Raw genomic sequence first — 14,239 nt, forward strand, 5'->3', positions numbered from 1 at the left:
GTGTTTTATGAATGACAATGGCAGGTCATGCTTGGGAATCACGAGAATTCACTCAGTAAATGGTTCCTTAAAGGGGCCATGCAGACAAAATACAAAATTGTTTTATTCAAAAGATCTGGTGTTTTATAGCGCCGCCGCACTTTTCTGGCAGCAAGTGGTTTAATTCACTGAGAAATTAATTATTTAAGTTAAAAATTTGATTCTCCATTTGCAAGAACAATTCTAGGAAACGAGCTTCCACAAGATGCTTTCCTGAAGAGGACATGATACCGAGGTATCCTTTTTACTGGAACGATTATGCAGAATGTGCTTTCTGTTTACTTTTAGCACTGTGGTCCATCCTCTTCCAGGGTGCGCGCTATAGGAGCTTTCATTTACGAAAAGCACATCCATGAAATTCTTGCCTGATGTGAAACTTTCAGTGAAAAAGCATAGGCTGACCTGATAGGTTGAAAATCCAGTGTCATCGTTGGCACGACCAAAAAATAACACACAAAATAGCCGACAGCAAAAAATCAATTCAAGAAATATTACTGAATTAAAATGAATGGGCCTACGGAATGTAAGGTGAGCGTGCATCCATGGCTAATCCTTGCCCTTAGCTGACTGAAGGTAGACCGAGTGAATGCGTTACGGTCTTTGACTTTGAAACGTGGGTTAGAGACACGTATTGAGGCCTACAGGAGTAATTTGAGCATGCCAATTACAGAACTAGCAAAGCACATTTACACTAATAGTGCACGTGTAGGGCTAACAGGGGTGATGGGCAAGCCTCTCAGTTGTAACAAGAAATATGAGATTGTTAGTTCACAGGAAAGTCTGTTTTAGTGCAGAAAGCACCCCAGTAAAAAAATAGAAGCACTCCAACAACAAGGACAACTTTTTTTGATCCATGCAAAGTCCACTGCGGCGAGTCCCTAGTTGCAGTCGACGGCAATAGCCTCAATCTCCACCGCAGCACTCTGTGCGAAAATGCAGAACAAAAAGCCCCACACAAAGACAAGTCAGACAACCACTTGACATAGGAACAGCACTGCACTTTTTTTTAGCATTTGTTGTTGTTCCTTATCAGTCTCGTTTTTTTTTTTTTCGGTTTTATTCGAGTTGCAGTGTGAACCAGACAGTAAATACATGCGTTTGGTCAAAACTGGAGTATGCTGCTGAAGTATGGGATCACCATTTTATGAAGGATGTTATGCAGCTTGAAAGAGTTCAACGAAAGGCAATGAGATTTATTTTTGGTAAATATAGAAGGCATAATTCGCCATCCTTGTTGATGCAGAAATACAACGTATTGACTCTGGAGGCTTGCCGGAAAGTTAGTCACCTTGGCTTTCTTCATAACTGTCTTGTAGGGAAAACTAAATTATTACTTCCTAATTGTATAAAACCTTTAACTTCACGGACAACTAAACATAACCATGAATACTCATTATTGCCAATTTTCGCCAGAACTGACACTCACAAGTACACATTTTTCCCCCGAACTGTGTCTGAATGGAATTCTTTGCCACGAGAGGTTTTTGAATCTGCTGATTTTATGAAAGAGCTTGAGTCCCACATTGTAAATTTTGATGGTTGAACGTTGCTATAGTCTTAGTGTTGTCTTGATTGTTGTTACTAATCTTCATTATATTGTATGTATACTGTGTAGCCCCTCCTGCCAGGGCCAAAATACTGGCCTGCAGTATCGTTACATAAAAATAAAAAATAAATTTCAATATAAACTACAGAGCACAAATTCACAGCTTCCACTGCAGTGTGCTGAATTTAAGCCACAGCAAAGCAGCGAAGAATATATGCACTGAAGCTGAAAACGGCAAGAGGCTTCACACAGACCATGCAGCATTAACATAATCAATTTTTGAGCCAATGGCTTTCCACAATGCTTGGAATTGTACTTATAGCTTTTCGTCTCGAAATTTAGGACTTTGCAGTGTTAACAAGTGGAAAAGGGTGATAAGCTGGGCAACTTTGTATAGTTTGTGCGATTAAATTAGTTCTGAGTCGGCACTTGTCTTGTCTGCTTCATTTGTCCTTGTTTTTTTTTTTCACGTTGTTGCCAAAACATTATCAAGTGCTTTTAATCCCATTTGTGCTTTAATGCGCAATCTCTCTTTCTGATGCAAAGCAATGTTCCTCCCACTGCGTGCAGCAGCAAACTACAAGATCACTGTTGTGCACTTGGCAGATCGACTACAGTGAACCATGAATGAAAAGCCAGCAGCTGTTATGGGTAACAACTGCTGCAGTTTTGGAGTCTCCATAGCCACTGCACAGTTTCATAGTCAAGCACAGCCCAAACTAGCCATAGGGATAAAACTTGCTATAGGCATTTATTTGCTGGCCTGCATTTTGCTAGCTTTCGCACAGCGGGGCCTGCCATCTTAAAGGGGCCGTGTAGACAAAGTCTGCGTCATTAACGCTGAAACGTACATGTACGTCATCGCTTGTATGTATAAAAAGTGCATTTTTTTTATCATTTCTCTCGCTTGACATGCGCTGCCACACTGCCGAAATATGAGAAATTTCTTTCTTATGCCGGTGGCTCTTCTTTTTTCTCCTTTCTTTTTTAATGCTTTACAACAGGCGTGCGCCAGCTATCGCTTGCACATCCGGTCATGCGCGGGCGTGCAGCAACTAGTTTCGGGTTCGTCCTCCGGACGCTTCCCACTTCTTGAGCCCGTGAAACTGATGCGCTTCTTCCATTCCTCCCCCTTCTTGCACCCATGAAACCTTTCTAGAATTTTTTGTACGTTAATCATGAATAATCCAGGTGTATGTAACAACTCAAAAGATTTTTTTTGCCACTTTATGGTCACCCCAAAAATATGGCGGCAATTCTTTCTTGAAAAAGATTTGCCCAAAGAATTTAAATCGGCAATAAAAAAAAATCGACCCTGGGGGTTCGCATTTGGCAAAAAAATTTCACTCTTGAATGGCTAAAAAAAGACTCATTTGCGCTGATAACAATGATATTAATTTTAGTGCAAACTTCTAAGGAATAATCCAGACATTAAAGAAAACAGACGACACAGTGTGGTCCTCCCAGCCGCTTTCCGGCAACTTTTCTATGATGTCACAGAATCTTGTTTGTGTGACTGGCGGCCGCCGACCAGAGCCACCGCCAAGAAACATGACTGGGCGATTGTAGCGAGGACTCTAGTTCCATTTCATTGTATCACTTGAATGCTAACACACAGCTAGCATGCCAATAACCATGTTTTTAGCACTGGCTCATATTACGCCACTCCTGCTCAAATTACGTCACTGTAGCACAAACTTCGAAATTTTTTCAACATTTGCGTTTTTCGGTCAGAAAAACATCGTTTGTGGCTGGAATGGAGCTGTGTGAATTACCAAAAGCTCCGTTCTTTAAAATTAAAACAGTTGTATTTTGTCTCAATAGCCCCTGTGGGCATTATCTAAGTGCCGTACCTTTCATTTCACCTTCTAAATGCAAAAGCAGCTGCCTAAAACATGACACTGCATTAACCGTCATAAAAAAGACTGCCCGTACTTAGCCTGCTGATGCTAAAAAAACTCATCTTGGCTTAGCGGGTAGCTACATCCACTCCAACCGAATGTCAACTAATTAACCATGTCATCCATCTCTATGAAAACCTCTCAGAAACTGAGCTGGGAAAACATAGCCCGAGACTCAATACTGCCACAAATGACCCTGCACATACCTGTTAGAACATCCCACAGTGTTCCCCAGATACCAAAGCACAGGATCACTGATACTGCTATTCTCACAACAACAACGTACCATTAAAATGAGGGAAAATATGGGCTGTGGTGAAATATAGACCACTGGTTCTCAACAAAAGCTGTGTCAGGGAACCCTTGTGAACTGGCAAAATGATGTTTCACTTCACATGGGAAGGGAGAGGGAACAATGCTGGCATGCTGTCTAAACACAGTAAACCCTCATCAGAGTGGAGTCATCATAACTGTGGAAGGGATTCATTACATGGTGTTACAAATGTTAAGGTAGGGTCGGGAATGCACCGCATGATTTCTGGAAAAGATGTATAAATATGAGCAAAAAGACATGTTTGTACTGTCACATTGGTGACAATTAGCGTCGATGTAATAGAGAAAAAGATGACTGAAACGTTTTCTGAGCTTGCTCTACCTAGAGGGGCCCATCCTGAAATTTCAAACTAAGAGTGGCTTCTGCTGACTTGTGACCTGAGACTCTGAACAAAGCAGACACTTATTAAAGGCCAACTGCGGAAAAAATTTTGACCTCTTGAAAACCACATTTCCATACGGTTTGCGAAAAAAAAAAAAAAAAAGGACTGCAAGATACGAAACATGACAGCTGAAATACACACACGCACTGCACAAATGACCATCAATAATTGCCGATTTTGAAGCTGGAACTGAGAAGAGTGAAGCCATTACGGTGAGGCCGAAGTGACGTTGCAGCTGCCCAGCAGCGCAGGAGAAGGCCTGTGCGCAACATCTTTGCGCGTGCGGCAGCCTGGGGGGAAGCGTGCCCACAGGAGCTCAACCAGTTCTCCAGCTGCGTGGCTGGCTGACCGACAAAGCCCCTGGCCGGCCGGCGTGTCACTTCCCCTTCACGGCTGCTTTCGTAATCAGATAGCACATGCAGCATCGTCTGCTACGGAGCTATTTTAAACACTGCGTACTGATTGACGTGTCACTTCCCAGCGCAATCAGTCATGTACCAGTTAGTTTGGAGGTACGTGTAGCGGAAGAACACCGCAAGGCAGACCTGGGCCATGGCTGCCCTTAGCGGGGACCTTACTCGCACGGTCTACACGATGATGATGACAATGGTAAGGACCCGCTCATACCCGTCGGGAGATTCAACACACTCCCGCGCCCTCAACGTTTGCATCCGGCATCAAGTAGAAACGCTGTAAGGACTCCGAACAAGCAATCCACTGTCAATCCCAGTGAAGCTGCCCGCAAATGCTGTCCTTTTTTTGTCTCCAGCGGTGCATCCATCGTCTCGCAGCTTTCATTACAGCCAAACGCCGCCAAGGTGCAGCAGCAGACATCAAAACTAGGCTCCAAGCCTGCTGCGATGTCTCCAGTCGTTCAGTTGAGTAGTTATTTTGCTTAAGCTGTTGCCGTGAAAGTCTCAACTGTTCATTGTACCTGCAGCTCTGATGCATCACGTAGGTCGGTGGATTCTGATCTGTCTTGTGCCTGTCTCGTGCTTGCGTTTTAACAGTTTCCGATGCCTGCGAGCACATTTTCCTGATGGGAACCAAGTTAGCATACGGTTCGGCTCCTTTCGGACCAGGCCTCTGTGGATGTTCACTGTGACGAGAAAGGGTCATCAAGGGTGGTTTATACCTTCCACCCTCAGCAACAAGGAAGGACTCATATGAGCGCTTAGGTGCACCCACTTGGACTACTACGAACTCGGCTAGCTGGCTTCCAGGAAGGTCCGGTAAGGATTCATCCTTCATGAATTCGGGAACAAAAATGTATTCGAACATATACGGTTGACGTTCGACAGTTTTTTTCACATCCTCGACTTCACGTTTTCGGTCGTCTGCTCGGGTTGCTGTCGCTGAACCTTCTTTGACGGCGACAGGCACTTTATCATGTTCGCCACGCTTATCGTTCATTCGTACGCTCGAAGATATACGTCGTCATTTAGGAAAGATGAAGCTTCGGCTGTTATGATGGCTTGTTCCTTGACGGACACTTCAGGAGCGCAAGTGGACGAAATGCTCAGGGTATTGGGCTCTATCATTTTCTTGCGTTCTCGTATAGGCAAAAACCGCATCCGCACGTCACACGTCGCGTTGGACTGAACAGGTTCTTGAACTTCCCTCCTGGAGCAGTTCTGCGAGCGAGCTTTCGGGCTCCCATTATTACGAGTCGAGGTTGCGGACGTCGCGATGTGCTGGAAGAGGCAAAATGGGTTCTCGGTAGGTTTTCCGCGCGTGATGGGCGTGAACGTCAAATCCTCTGGCCGCTGCACGTGAGACAAGTCCGTGTGATCACGGGACGTCGCCTAGAAATGGTTCCCAAGCCTCTGCAGTTGAGGCGACGCACTCCTAGCCGTGCTAACCTGCAGCGTTGGTGGGTCAACTTGCAAGGCTGATGTATGTAAGTGGACAGGAGAAGGGTCACCTCTACGGGTTGCCGTGCGAACGCCGTTAGACATAATGGTCACTAGTCGAGGGAAATTTGGTGTTAGTGGCGTTAGTGGTGCCTCTCATGCCGGATGCCTTTGAGACCTTCAAGGCATTGCGGAGCCGATTGAGGGCGCGGCATATATCTCCTCGGTACGCCAAGGCCTCGAAGTATTCACGCTCAACTTCATCATAATCAAGAATATCGACAATTTTCTGGTCTATCTCACACATTGTGGCATCCTTGCTCTCAAGCAGATCAATGGTCACTTGCAAGTCGTGCGGAGATGGAGACGGGGCTTCCAGAAGCTCCTTCGCTGCCTTGAGCAGTCTTGTAGTAGCTACGCGAAAGATGTGTTGCTGCTGGCGCAGCTTATCCGTTCGACACTTACTGTCGATCGTCACTAGACGATCTGGGCCAGCCATGCCGACCTCCGGCTGAGGGCGGGGATGATCAGCGGAAACAGCAGCCAACGGAATGGGGTTCTGGGTACCTCAAGCCGGAGGTGACGTCGGTGGTCTCCTTCATCACGTGCGGTCACCCTCCCGGGTTTAACGGCATCAAAAAATGTGGCGAAAGAACGCCGCAAGGCAGACCTGGGCCATGGCTGCCCTTAGCGGGGACGATAACCTTACTCGGACGGTCTACACGATGGTGATGACAATGGTAAGGACCAGCCCATACCCGTCGGGAGATTCAACAGTACGCGCTGCATGTTCAAGATAAATTTGGCCGAGGTGAAATTGCGGTGCAGTTAGCCTCTAACTGATGCCTTACTTCCTTTTTGGAAAGCTATTTTCAGTTTCTCCAGTACACATGGGCCACGGCTTGTTGGGGGGCACAGCACCAGCAAGCCTATGTCATCCTCCTTGCATGCCAAGGCGCACTGTGTATTTGCCCCGGTTAATGACCCAACTTTCTTCCACGGCCAGATTGGAGAAGACTCAATGCCAATCCAGCATTGCTGCATATGAAGCAGTTTTTTTAACTCAGGTGCAAAGCCAGTGGCCCAGCATTCAATAGACCCTATCACAGGGTAGATCGACAGGCAAGTCGATACCTCAGGCATCTTTCAAACGCTTTTAACTCTTTCGCTACCGCAGAAAATTGACCAATTTTGGGGGGTCCAAGAAAACATTTTTTTTTCTGCTAAAAAATTATTTAGGCACTAATTGCAGGAGCACAAAATGCAGATTATTTAACGGCCTTTCCAATAACACCAGTTTTTTAAAGGTTTTCATATATCATAGTTGTGAAAAAAAAATATCAAAATCAAAAGTTTTGTCAAGTTGTCGAAAAAAATGATAAAAAAGGAGTTGTGTATATCAAACCACCGGTAGTAGAAAAAAATTAGAATATACATTTTGCAGGGAAACATTTCAAAAACACACCCTAAAAAAAATGTCGACTTGCGCGGAACAGTTTTTCAGATATAAAAAAAAAATGTTAGCACGCACGGTGCTCGTGTCATGCGGTGAAGCCCAATCTCTAATTCAAACTGTGCAGTTTTGGGTGGTTCCTTGGAATAAATCTGGCGGTTTGACGTTATCAGAGGCACCAATTTGCCCCCACATAACGTAAAAACATCTTGTCAATGGCTGACTTTGCATTTACAGCGAGCACAATATTTGGGACAAGCACGCGATGCAGAAAAAAACATGCATGAAGTTGAAAACGGAACGCCGGGGCTGATGTTTGTTGTCGTTCACGGTCAGTTATCTCTCAAAACATAAAGCTGAGCTTTATTATCATCTTCTTACTTGCAATTGTAGCCTTGCTCGCAAAAATGAGGTACGATGAGCTAGAATCGTCCCCTGCGATCTTTGGCCGAGTAGCAGTCGCGCGCTAAAAAAGATCAGCACAACGAGCCTCCTCTATTGAAGCGCCACCTAACATTTTTCAAATGAAACAGTACAAAAACTTATCAGAGACTCCGTCCGAATAGACAGTTCAACTAAGCAGCAACATTAGACACCCGGATATACCCTCGCATGAAAACGAAACTGGAAGGCGAACAGCTGGCAGTGTAAGGCCGGTTTGAAGCGCTGTCCTCGGCGGAACAGATATCTGGCGACTGGGTGTGACCTTTTGACTTGCATCTGAAGTTCTTATCGCAGAAATCGGGTTAGGGTGGGGGGACATGAGGAGCGGCGTGCTTTGTTCGAGGATCAGTCGCGGACGCTTCAGGCGCCATGGCAGTTAGCCTTGAAGTTGGGTAACTGCGTAGTTGCGCTAAATATGAATTTCGCGATGCAGAAACGAAACCGAAACTGTTGTAAACTGTTTGGGAATGGTCCTGGGGTAAGTAGAACTACCAGAGTACTTAGGACAACTTGCGCAAAGGCAATAAAACTGCCTAAAATCATAAAGTAGCTTTGCAACCAGGCACTGCTTGACATTTTCAGCCGATTTCTGGGATTATTACTGTCAGAGCGTGAACCTGACGATTGAAAATCGTTTGCTAGTTCCCCATTCACGCCCTGATAGCAAAAAACAAGCGCTGGTGCAGAGTAATTACGAGTTGCACGCATTCTTCGTTGGTAGCCTTCAGGCGCGATGACCACGCCCCTTTTCCACAACCAGGTGATTCAAAAGCGTGTAAAAAATCACGTTTCCGTTGCAAAAATGAAAACAAAACTGATTTTGAAAGGCCATTTTCTGATCTAACTCCGAACAGCTTTACTTGTTCGAGAAACGCCTGGAACGCTATGAAAAGGCGCTCCCAAAAGTATCGATCAAATTGATCGATTTTGATAGGCGCGGTAGCGAAAGAGTTAAGCAGCAGCTTCCATTTTGGGACACTTTGAGAAATTAATATGCATTTTTTTTTGCCTACAAAGAACTTATCAAAACTGTCCAAAACTTCTTGTTTCTAAACATTGTTGGCAGTACTGGTGATTGGGAGCTGTCAAAGTTGATTGTAGATTGATTGTAGGGTTTAACGCACCGACGCAACGCAGGCGATGATGCTCGCCGTAGTGGAGGGGTTCGGATTAATTTTGACCACTGGGGACCTTTAACATGTGCCGAAATCTTGTACACATGGGCATTTTTGCTTTTCGTCTCCATCAGAAAAGGGCCGCGGCGGCCGGGAATCGAACCCGTGACTTCGTGCTCAGCAGTGCAACGCCTTAGCCACTGAGCCACTGCGGCAGGTGGAGACGTCAAATTTCTAAGCTCTCTACACCTTGGGCTGGCCACCTCGCAGCACCTCCATTTTTGCGTCAAATCTGCTCAAGCTGATTCCAGCAATGACATGAATGAACCGGGTGGCAAGGCCGTCATCTAGACAAAGAAAATGCAGAGGGCAACTGTGGCCGGCCAATAGCAAGCAAACTGTCCTATGTGCCTGCTGTCATGCAGCGTTTTCCTTTCACACACTTGCAGCCTCAGTGATTTTCGGACAAAAGCTGTCTGGTGGAAGCAGCAGCAGTGCGTACAGAGAACCAGCACTGATTGGTGGGATACTGAAGGCAACATCCGGACATCGCTAGCAAGGCAGCTTGGGCTCCCCCAAAACGCAGAATCTTTCGCAGCCCTCCTGACTGTTCTGCCTTAACTTTTTGCGGTCCGCTGTCGGGTTATGCCTGACAGCACAAAACGGTCGTACCAGTCCGTTGTTGGGATATGCCCGAAATCAGTGTTCAAGGTTAAATTTCGCGTTTTTTTTTTTTAAGTGCCATGCACGCATTCTTTGTGAACATGATGCGCCATCTCTTGAGGGATAAGTGCACTTTATTTGTTGAGGTTTTCTTCATTTTGCACTAGTGTGCAGCACGATGTTTTGCACGGGCCTTCTCGATTCCAAGGCATTTTCCCACACACGCTGATCGCTGAGAAAAATGGCCACTTTCTCATTGCGGCAACCTACGGTGGAGCACTTAGCGAAATCGATGATGATTTCAGTGACGAACAGAATTACACGCCTCCATCAGGTAGTGATGCCAGGGATTCAACAGAAGCATGTGACGAAGACCACGACGATGGTGGAGACAGCACAGGGTGGATTATTACTCCGTGAGCTACACATTTTGTCGAAAGACAATGAATAGGTGGCCAAAAAATTTTAGTGGCATCTAGAGGTTTCTATTGTATACAGGTTTACTTTGAGGTGTACACAACTGCAGAATCATGCGAAGAAAGAACAGCAAAACCTGCACTACCACCGCCACCTCATCCAACAGCTGATGGGTAATCTGAGGGCTTGAGACAAAAAGCGAGGCCCAACAGCACAAATGGAGTGTGAGGAAAGGCTATTTGGGACGAGCCATTTTATCTACAAGCTCCCACGCCGAAGCAGCAAGGACTGTGCTGTTTGTAGCGATAGCAAAAGAAAAGGAGGCAGAAGAGAAGCTAGTTTTCTGCAAATCCTGCAGTTATATCTACCCCGGCCAGCACCAAAGAGAATGCTTTGAGCGGTGTCACGCGCTGCTCAAATATCGGCAAAGGAGTTGCAAGCAGAATGCAAGAGAAAAAAAAATAAATATCCTGTGGATATTTCTAGCATGGTTCGTGTTTTACTTTGCGGCGCCAGAAACTGCCAAAATTGTTGTGGACCGGAACGGCCGGAAAGTGGGTAAGTTCTGGACTGCAAAGTGTTAGTGCAGTGCCCCCTCCTCTTTGCTTGCCTCACAAAGGAATCTTGGCTTACATGACACCGATTGTTCCAACCAGGGTTTTGCCGCCTATGCACCTGATTTCCCTCTCCACCACTCCTGGGAGGCCAAGAGATTCCAATTCTGTTTGGTCTGGCATCTGACATGGCCATTCCTTTAAGGCCGTAAAGTCGGGGCGGCTTATGTTGTTTTCTCAGAAAAAAAAAAATGGCATAATTATGTGTAAAAATTAAAAAGAGGCAGCTATGTTGCCTTTCATGCTCACACAGCTGCACTACGCACTACCAAGAACGTTTCTATGAAAGTGTTCTAATGCTTACAACATTGTTGTAAGCATTGTCTTATCCTTGCGCCTCTATTATCCGTTCCAAAATTGATGTACTTCAGTTGGGGCCACAGACAATTGCAGATAAAGGAACAAGCCAAATAAAACAATTTCATTATAGTGAGGGTTGACTGCAACTTTTCTGCCCAGAGGTCATCACAAACATGTCTGTCTGGTGGCCTGCACTCCTGCCATTCCTCGCCACTTTTTTACTGCTCCGCACAACACCAGTACAATGACGCACCAAGCGGCCCAGTTTAACTTACATTGTGCACAAGTAAAAACAACTTGCTAAAAAAGCAAAAAGCCGAATTAGGGGTGCTTTACTGAAGCTGTGTGGCTTTGCGAACCCTAGCAATGCCTTTGAGACCCACTTTTTCGGAGCTACTCACCTCCAGAGTTCCCTGAGCTTTTTAAAAAAAGAAAAAGCCACCCGTTGACAAAAGCCCAGAGCTATTCACATGCTGACAACCACCACCCACTTACCAGTGGAAGCTTGGCCACTTGGAATGCAGCACGGGCTGGCTGGTTCTCCGTGAAAACTGAGAAAGCAAGCACACAAATAGTTGCTCAGACAAATACCCTGACTGCTGTCGGAAAGTACAGAAACTTAGAGTGAAAGGCGATACAAGAGCTTAGGGGTGCTTCAGAAAGCACGAACGCAACTTAACAAAACTGCCTTGCTTGCAAAGAGGGCGTATGAAAAGCCCCAAAACAAGCCTGTGGTATTATTTCTAACTATAGCTTAAATAAAATAACCGCACAATTTTAGTCATCAGACTAAGTTTGGCCCTTCCTAATTAGCAATAACTGCAGTAGAATAGAAAGCTGTGCCACAGTAGAACACCATTACACTATACCCATAAAGTATTCCGAAACATTACTTATGGAGCACAGTTTAACTAAAGCCAAACCTGCTCATAAACACTCATCGGTTAAAGATATAAGCGGCATTACCACAACAGTATGCATTAAGTCCATGAAGTCATCCTGAACGCCAACTGAAAGTCATTTGTTGGAAGTTGGCTACTGCCATTCAAAGCTAATAGAATGCCTGTTCACGAATTTCGCATGACTGCTTCGTAAATCAGACCTGCATTTATGCAGTTACACATTAAGGATCATAATGACAGAGTTTTACTATTGTTCACTGTCCCTGGGGAAAAAAAAAAATTAAAACCTGGGTTTCTTTTTTTTGTGTTTGAGTGCATTAGTTTTTTAAAGCATCAGCATACCTAGACAGAAACTCAGAAAATCTGCAGTACTTAGCCATGAAGGCAATTAATTAGCCCAGAAATGCAATTCCAAGGCTAATCCTTTAAAACTACAATTATATCTGAGGAGAGATACAAAAGCAGCGAGCGTATTTCACTTCTCAGATTTCACCAGCCTTCAGAAATTTAATTCACATTCCTTGAAGTTGCCACTGCACATGCGTGATGAAGCGCACCTCTCCTGCAAGGTCATTGCCATACATGCAGGCCTGAACTCCACATGTCAAAATTCCCTGCAAGAAGCTCTGCAGCCTAGAGAGCTCTCAAAGGTACGGCTACCAATGAGGCTTTGTAGAACTTTTTTTTTCTGCTCCCACTGTGCTTAGCTTCAGATGGGGACTTTCAGCAAGCTGCCCCTCAGTTGATCATGATGCAGCATGCATCATGATCACGATGATGCCTGTGAAATGGATCGGGGTGAGGAACTCCAGGCTTCGATTTGTATGGCAAATTGTAGAACCAGAAACAATAGGTGTCGCCCAATCATCAACTGAAGGAAGTACTAGTAAATAGTGAGCTTGAGTTTGTTGCCTGAGATAGCCCGAAAGACTTGAAAGTGAGCACTTTGAAACACAACTCAATGAGGGAGGGTTTCATGTCACATAACAAAATTTGAAACTACAGCTGTACACACAAAAAAAATGTGGTCACATTCCAACCTCCATAAATAAGCTAAGTACTATAGGCACAAAGTGAGTTTGCTTTCGCAGTATTTGCTGGAGGGAAAAGCTCGACCTCCAAGCTATGCCTACAATAAAGCAAGTCATTGCTTCTGTAGTCCTACTCACACTCAGAGTAGACCTTGTTCATGTCCTGGAAGTCCTTCATGTCGCCCAGGTAGACCGTGCACTTGGCAACTGAAGGGGGAAGAGCATTAATTATATTAATTTATCGGAGGGAATTCACAAAAAAAGATGGCAGAAAGAAATGTCGGCCTAATGAGCCGGCTATTGAAGCAGAAGAGAAAAAAAACAGCAGTAAAACAACATCCAAAAAAGTGAAAGAAAAATAAGTGAGAAAAGAGAACGTGCCATAGCGAGAAAACCCATAGAATAAAGCAACAAGAGAGACAGCAAAAACAGAACAAAGATGACTTGACTAATGATGACTAACAAACGTTTATTCACCCATGCAAACACTGTTGCACCAACTCCCGGCATACACTAATGCCCTGATGCACCGCATAATAATTCATAGCACCTTTGTGTCCCTGGAATTCTCTCATTTAAAGAAAGAGCACAGCCCAAGGGCTTCTTAACATGCAAGAACCTCTTTTCACCTTCCGGGAATTTAACTGTCCTGTGACCAAGCCTGGGGCCCCTTAAGTGCAGGGCACTGAAAAACGACATGAGCTAAGGACAGGGTGAATGTGCTACATCTGCAGGCTCAAGATAGTAAGTGTGTCTGGCAGCATTTATGCAACTGGCCACTGACAAGTTCGTCCAAGCAATCCAGAAACTACAGGAAAGCAGACATCAAGGATGATCGTGCAGTGGAGACAAAGGTCGCCAAGCATAGTTGACAAAAACAAGTGCCGGAGGGACAAAGGACACGCAGAGTAGGCAGGAAATTGGCGTGTCCTGTTTCTCTTGTGCTCCGTTTTTTTGGCAATGTTCGAGCTGCTTCCCACTAAGGAAGTAGACAGGACACTGGCAGCGCTGTGTCCCGCCTAACTTGAAATCCAAGGTTTGTCGAAATCACGTCTGGTTGGGTAGAAGATTCGTAGTTAAAAACGTGGGTTCACAAAAACAAAGGTTTATTAGAAAAGACATTTCAGATTCCCAAACAGTGTTCAGTGAGTCATATTTTTTTCACCAAAACTTCTTTTATGATAGTGAACCTCTGGTCAGCGATCCCACGCTTTCAACTATGAACCCCGCCTAGCTTCTTGTGCT

At 45.1% G+C, this 14,239-nt stretch overlaps 1 protein-coding gene across 3 annotated transcripts in view; it reads right to left on the reverse strand.

Moving 5' to 3' along the window:
- The window catches only part of LOC144159449 (2-iminobutanoate/2-iminopropanoate deaminase-like), a 32,643-nt gene that overhangs the window by 3,279 nt on the left and 15,125 nt on the right, over positions 1-14,239 (reverse strand). For 2 of the 3 annotated variants that reach the window (XM_077690947.1, XM_077690945.1), the window contains exons 4-5: positions 13,133-13,201; positions 11,557-11,612 (exon numbers count right to left, since the gene is read on the reverse strand). In XM_077690947.1, coding sequence (XP_077547073.1) covers positions 11,557-11,612; positions 13,133-13,201 — 125 coding nt within the window. Of the gene's footprint in view, positions 1-77; positions 963-11,556; positions 11,613-13,132; positions 13,202-14,239 lie in introns of those variants that run through there. The other variant, XM_077690946.1, reaches the window with a different exon arrangement.

Source organism: Haemaphysalis longicornis, unplaced genomic scaffold, assembly GCF_048455015.1.
Source record: "Haemaphysalis longicornis isolate Haplotype H1 unplaced genomic scaffold, Haemaphysalis longicornis Haplotype H1 scaffold_10, whole genome shotgun sequence".
In the NCBI taxonomy this organism is placed as follows: Eukaryota; Metazoa; Arthropoda; class Arachnida; order Ixodida; family Ixodidae; genus Haemaphysalis; species Haemaphysalis longicornis.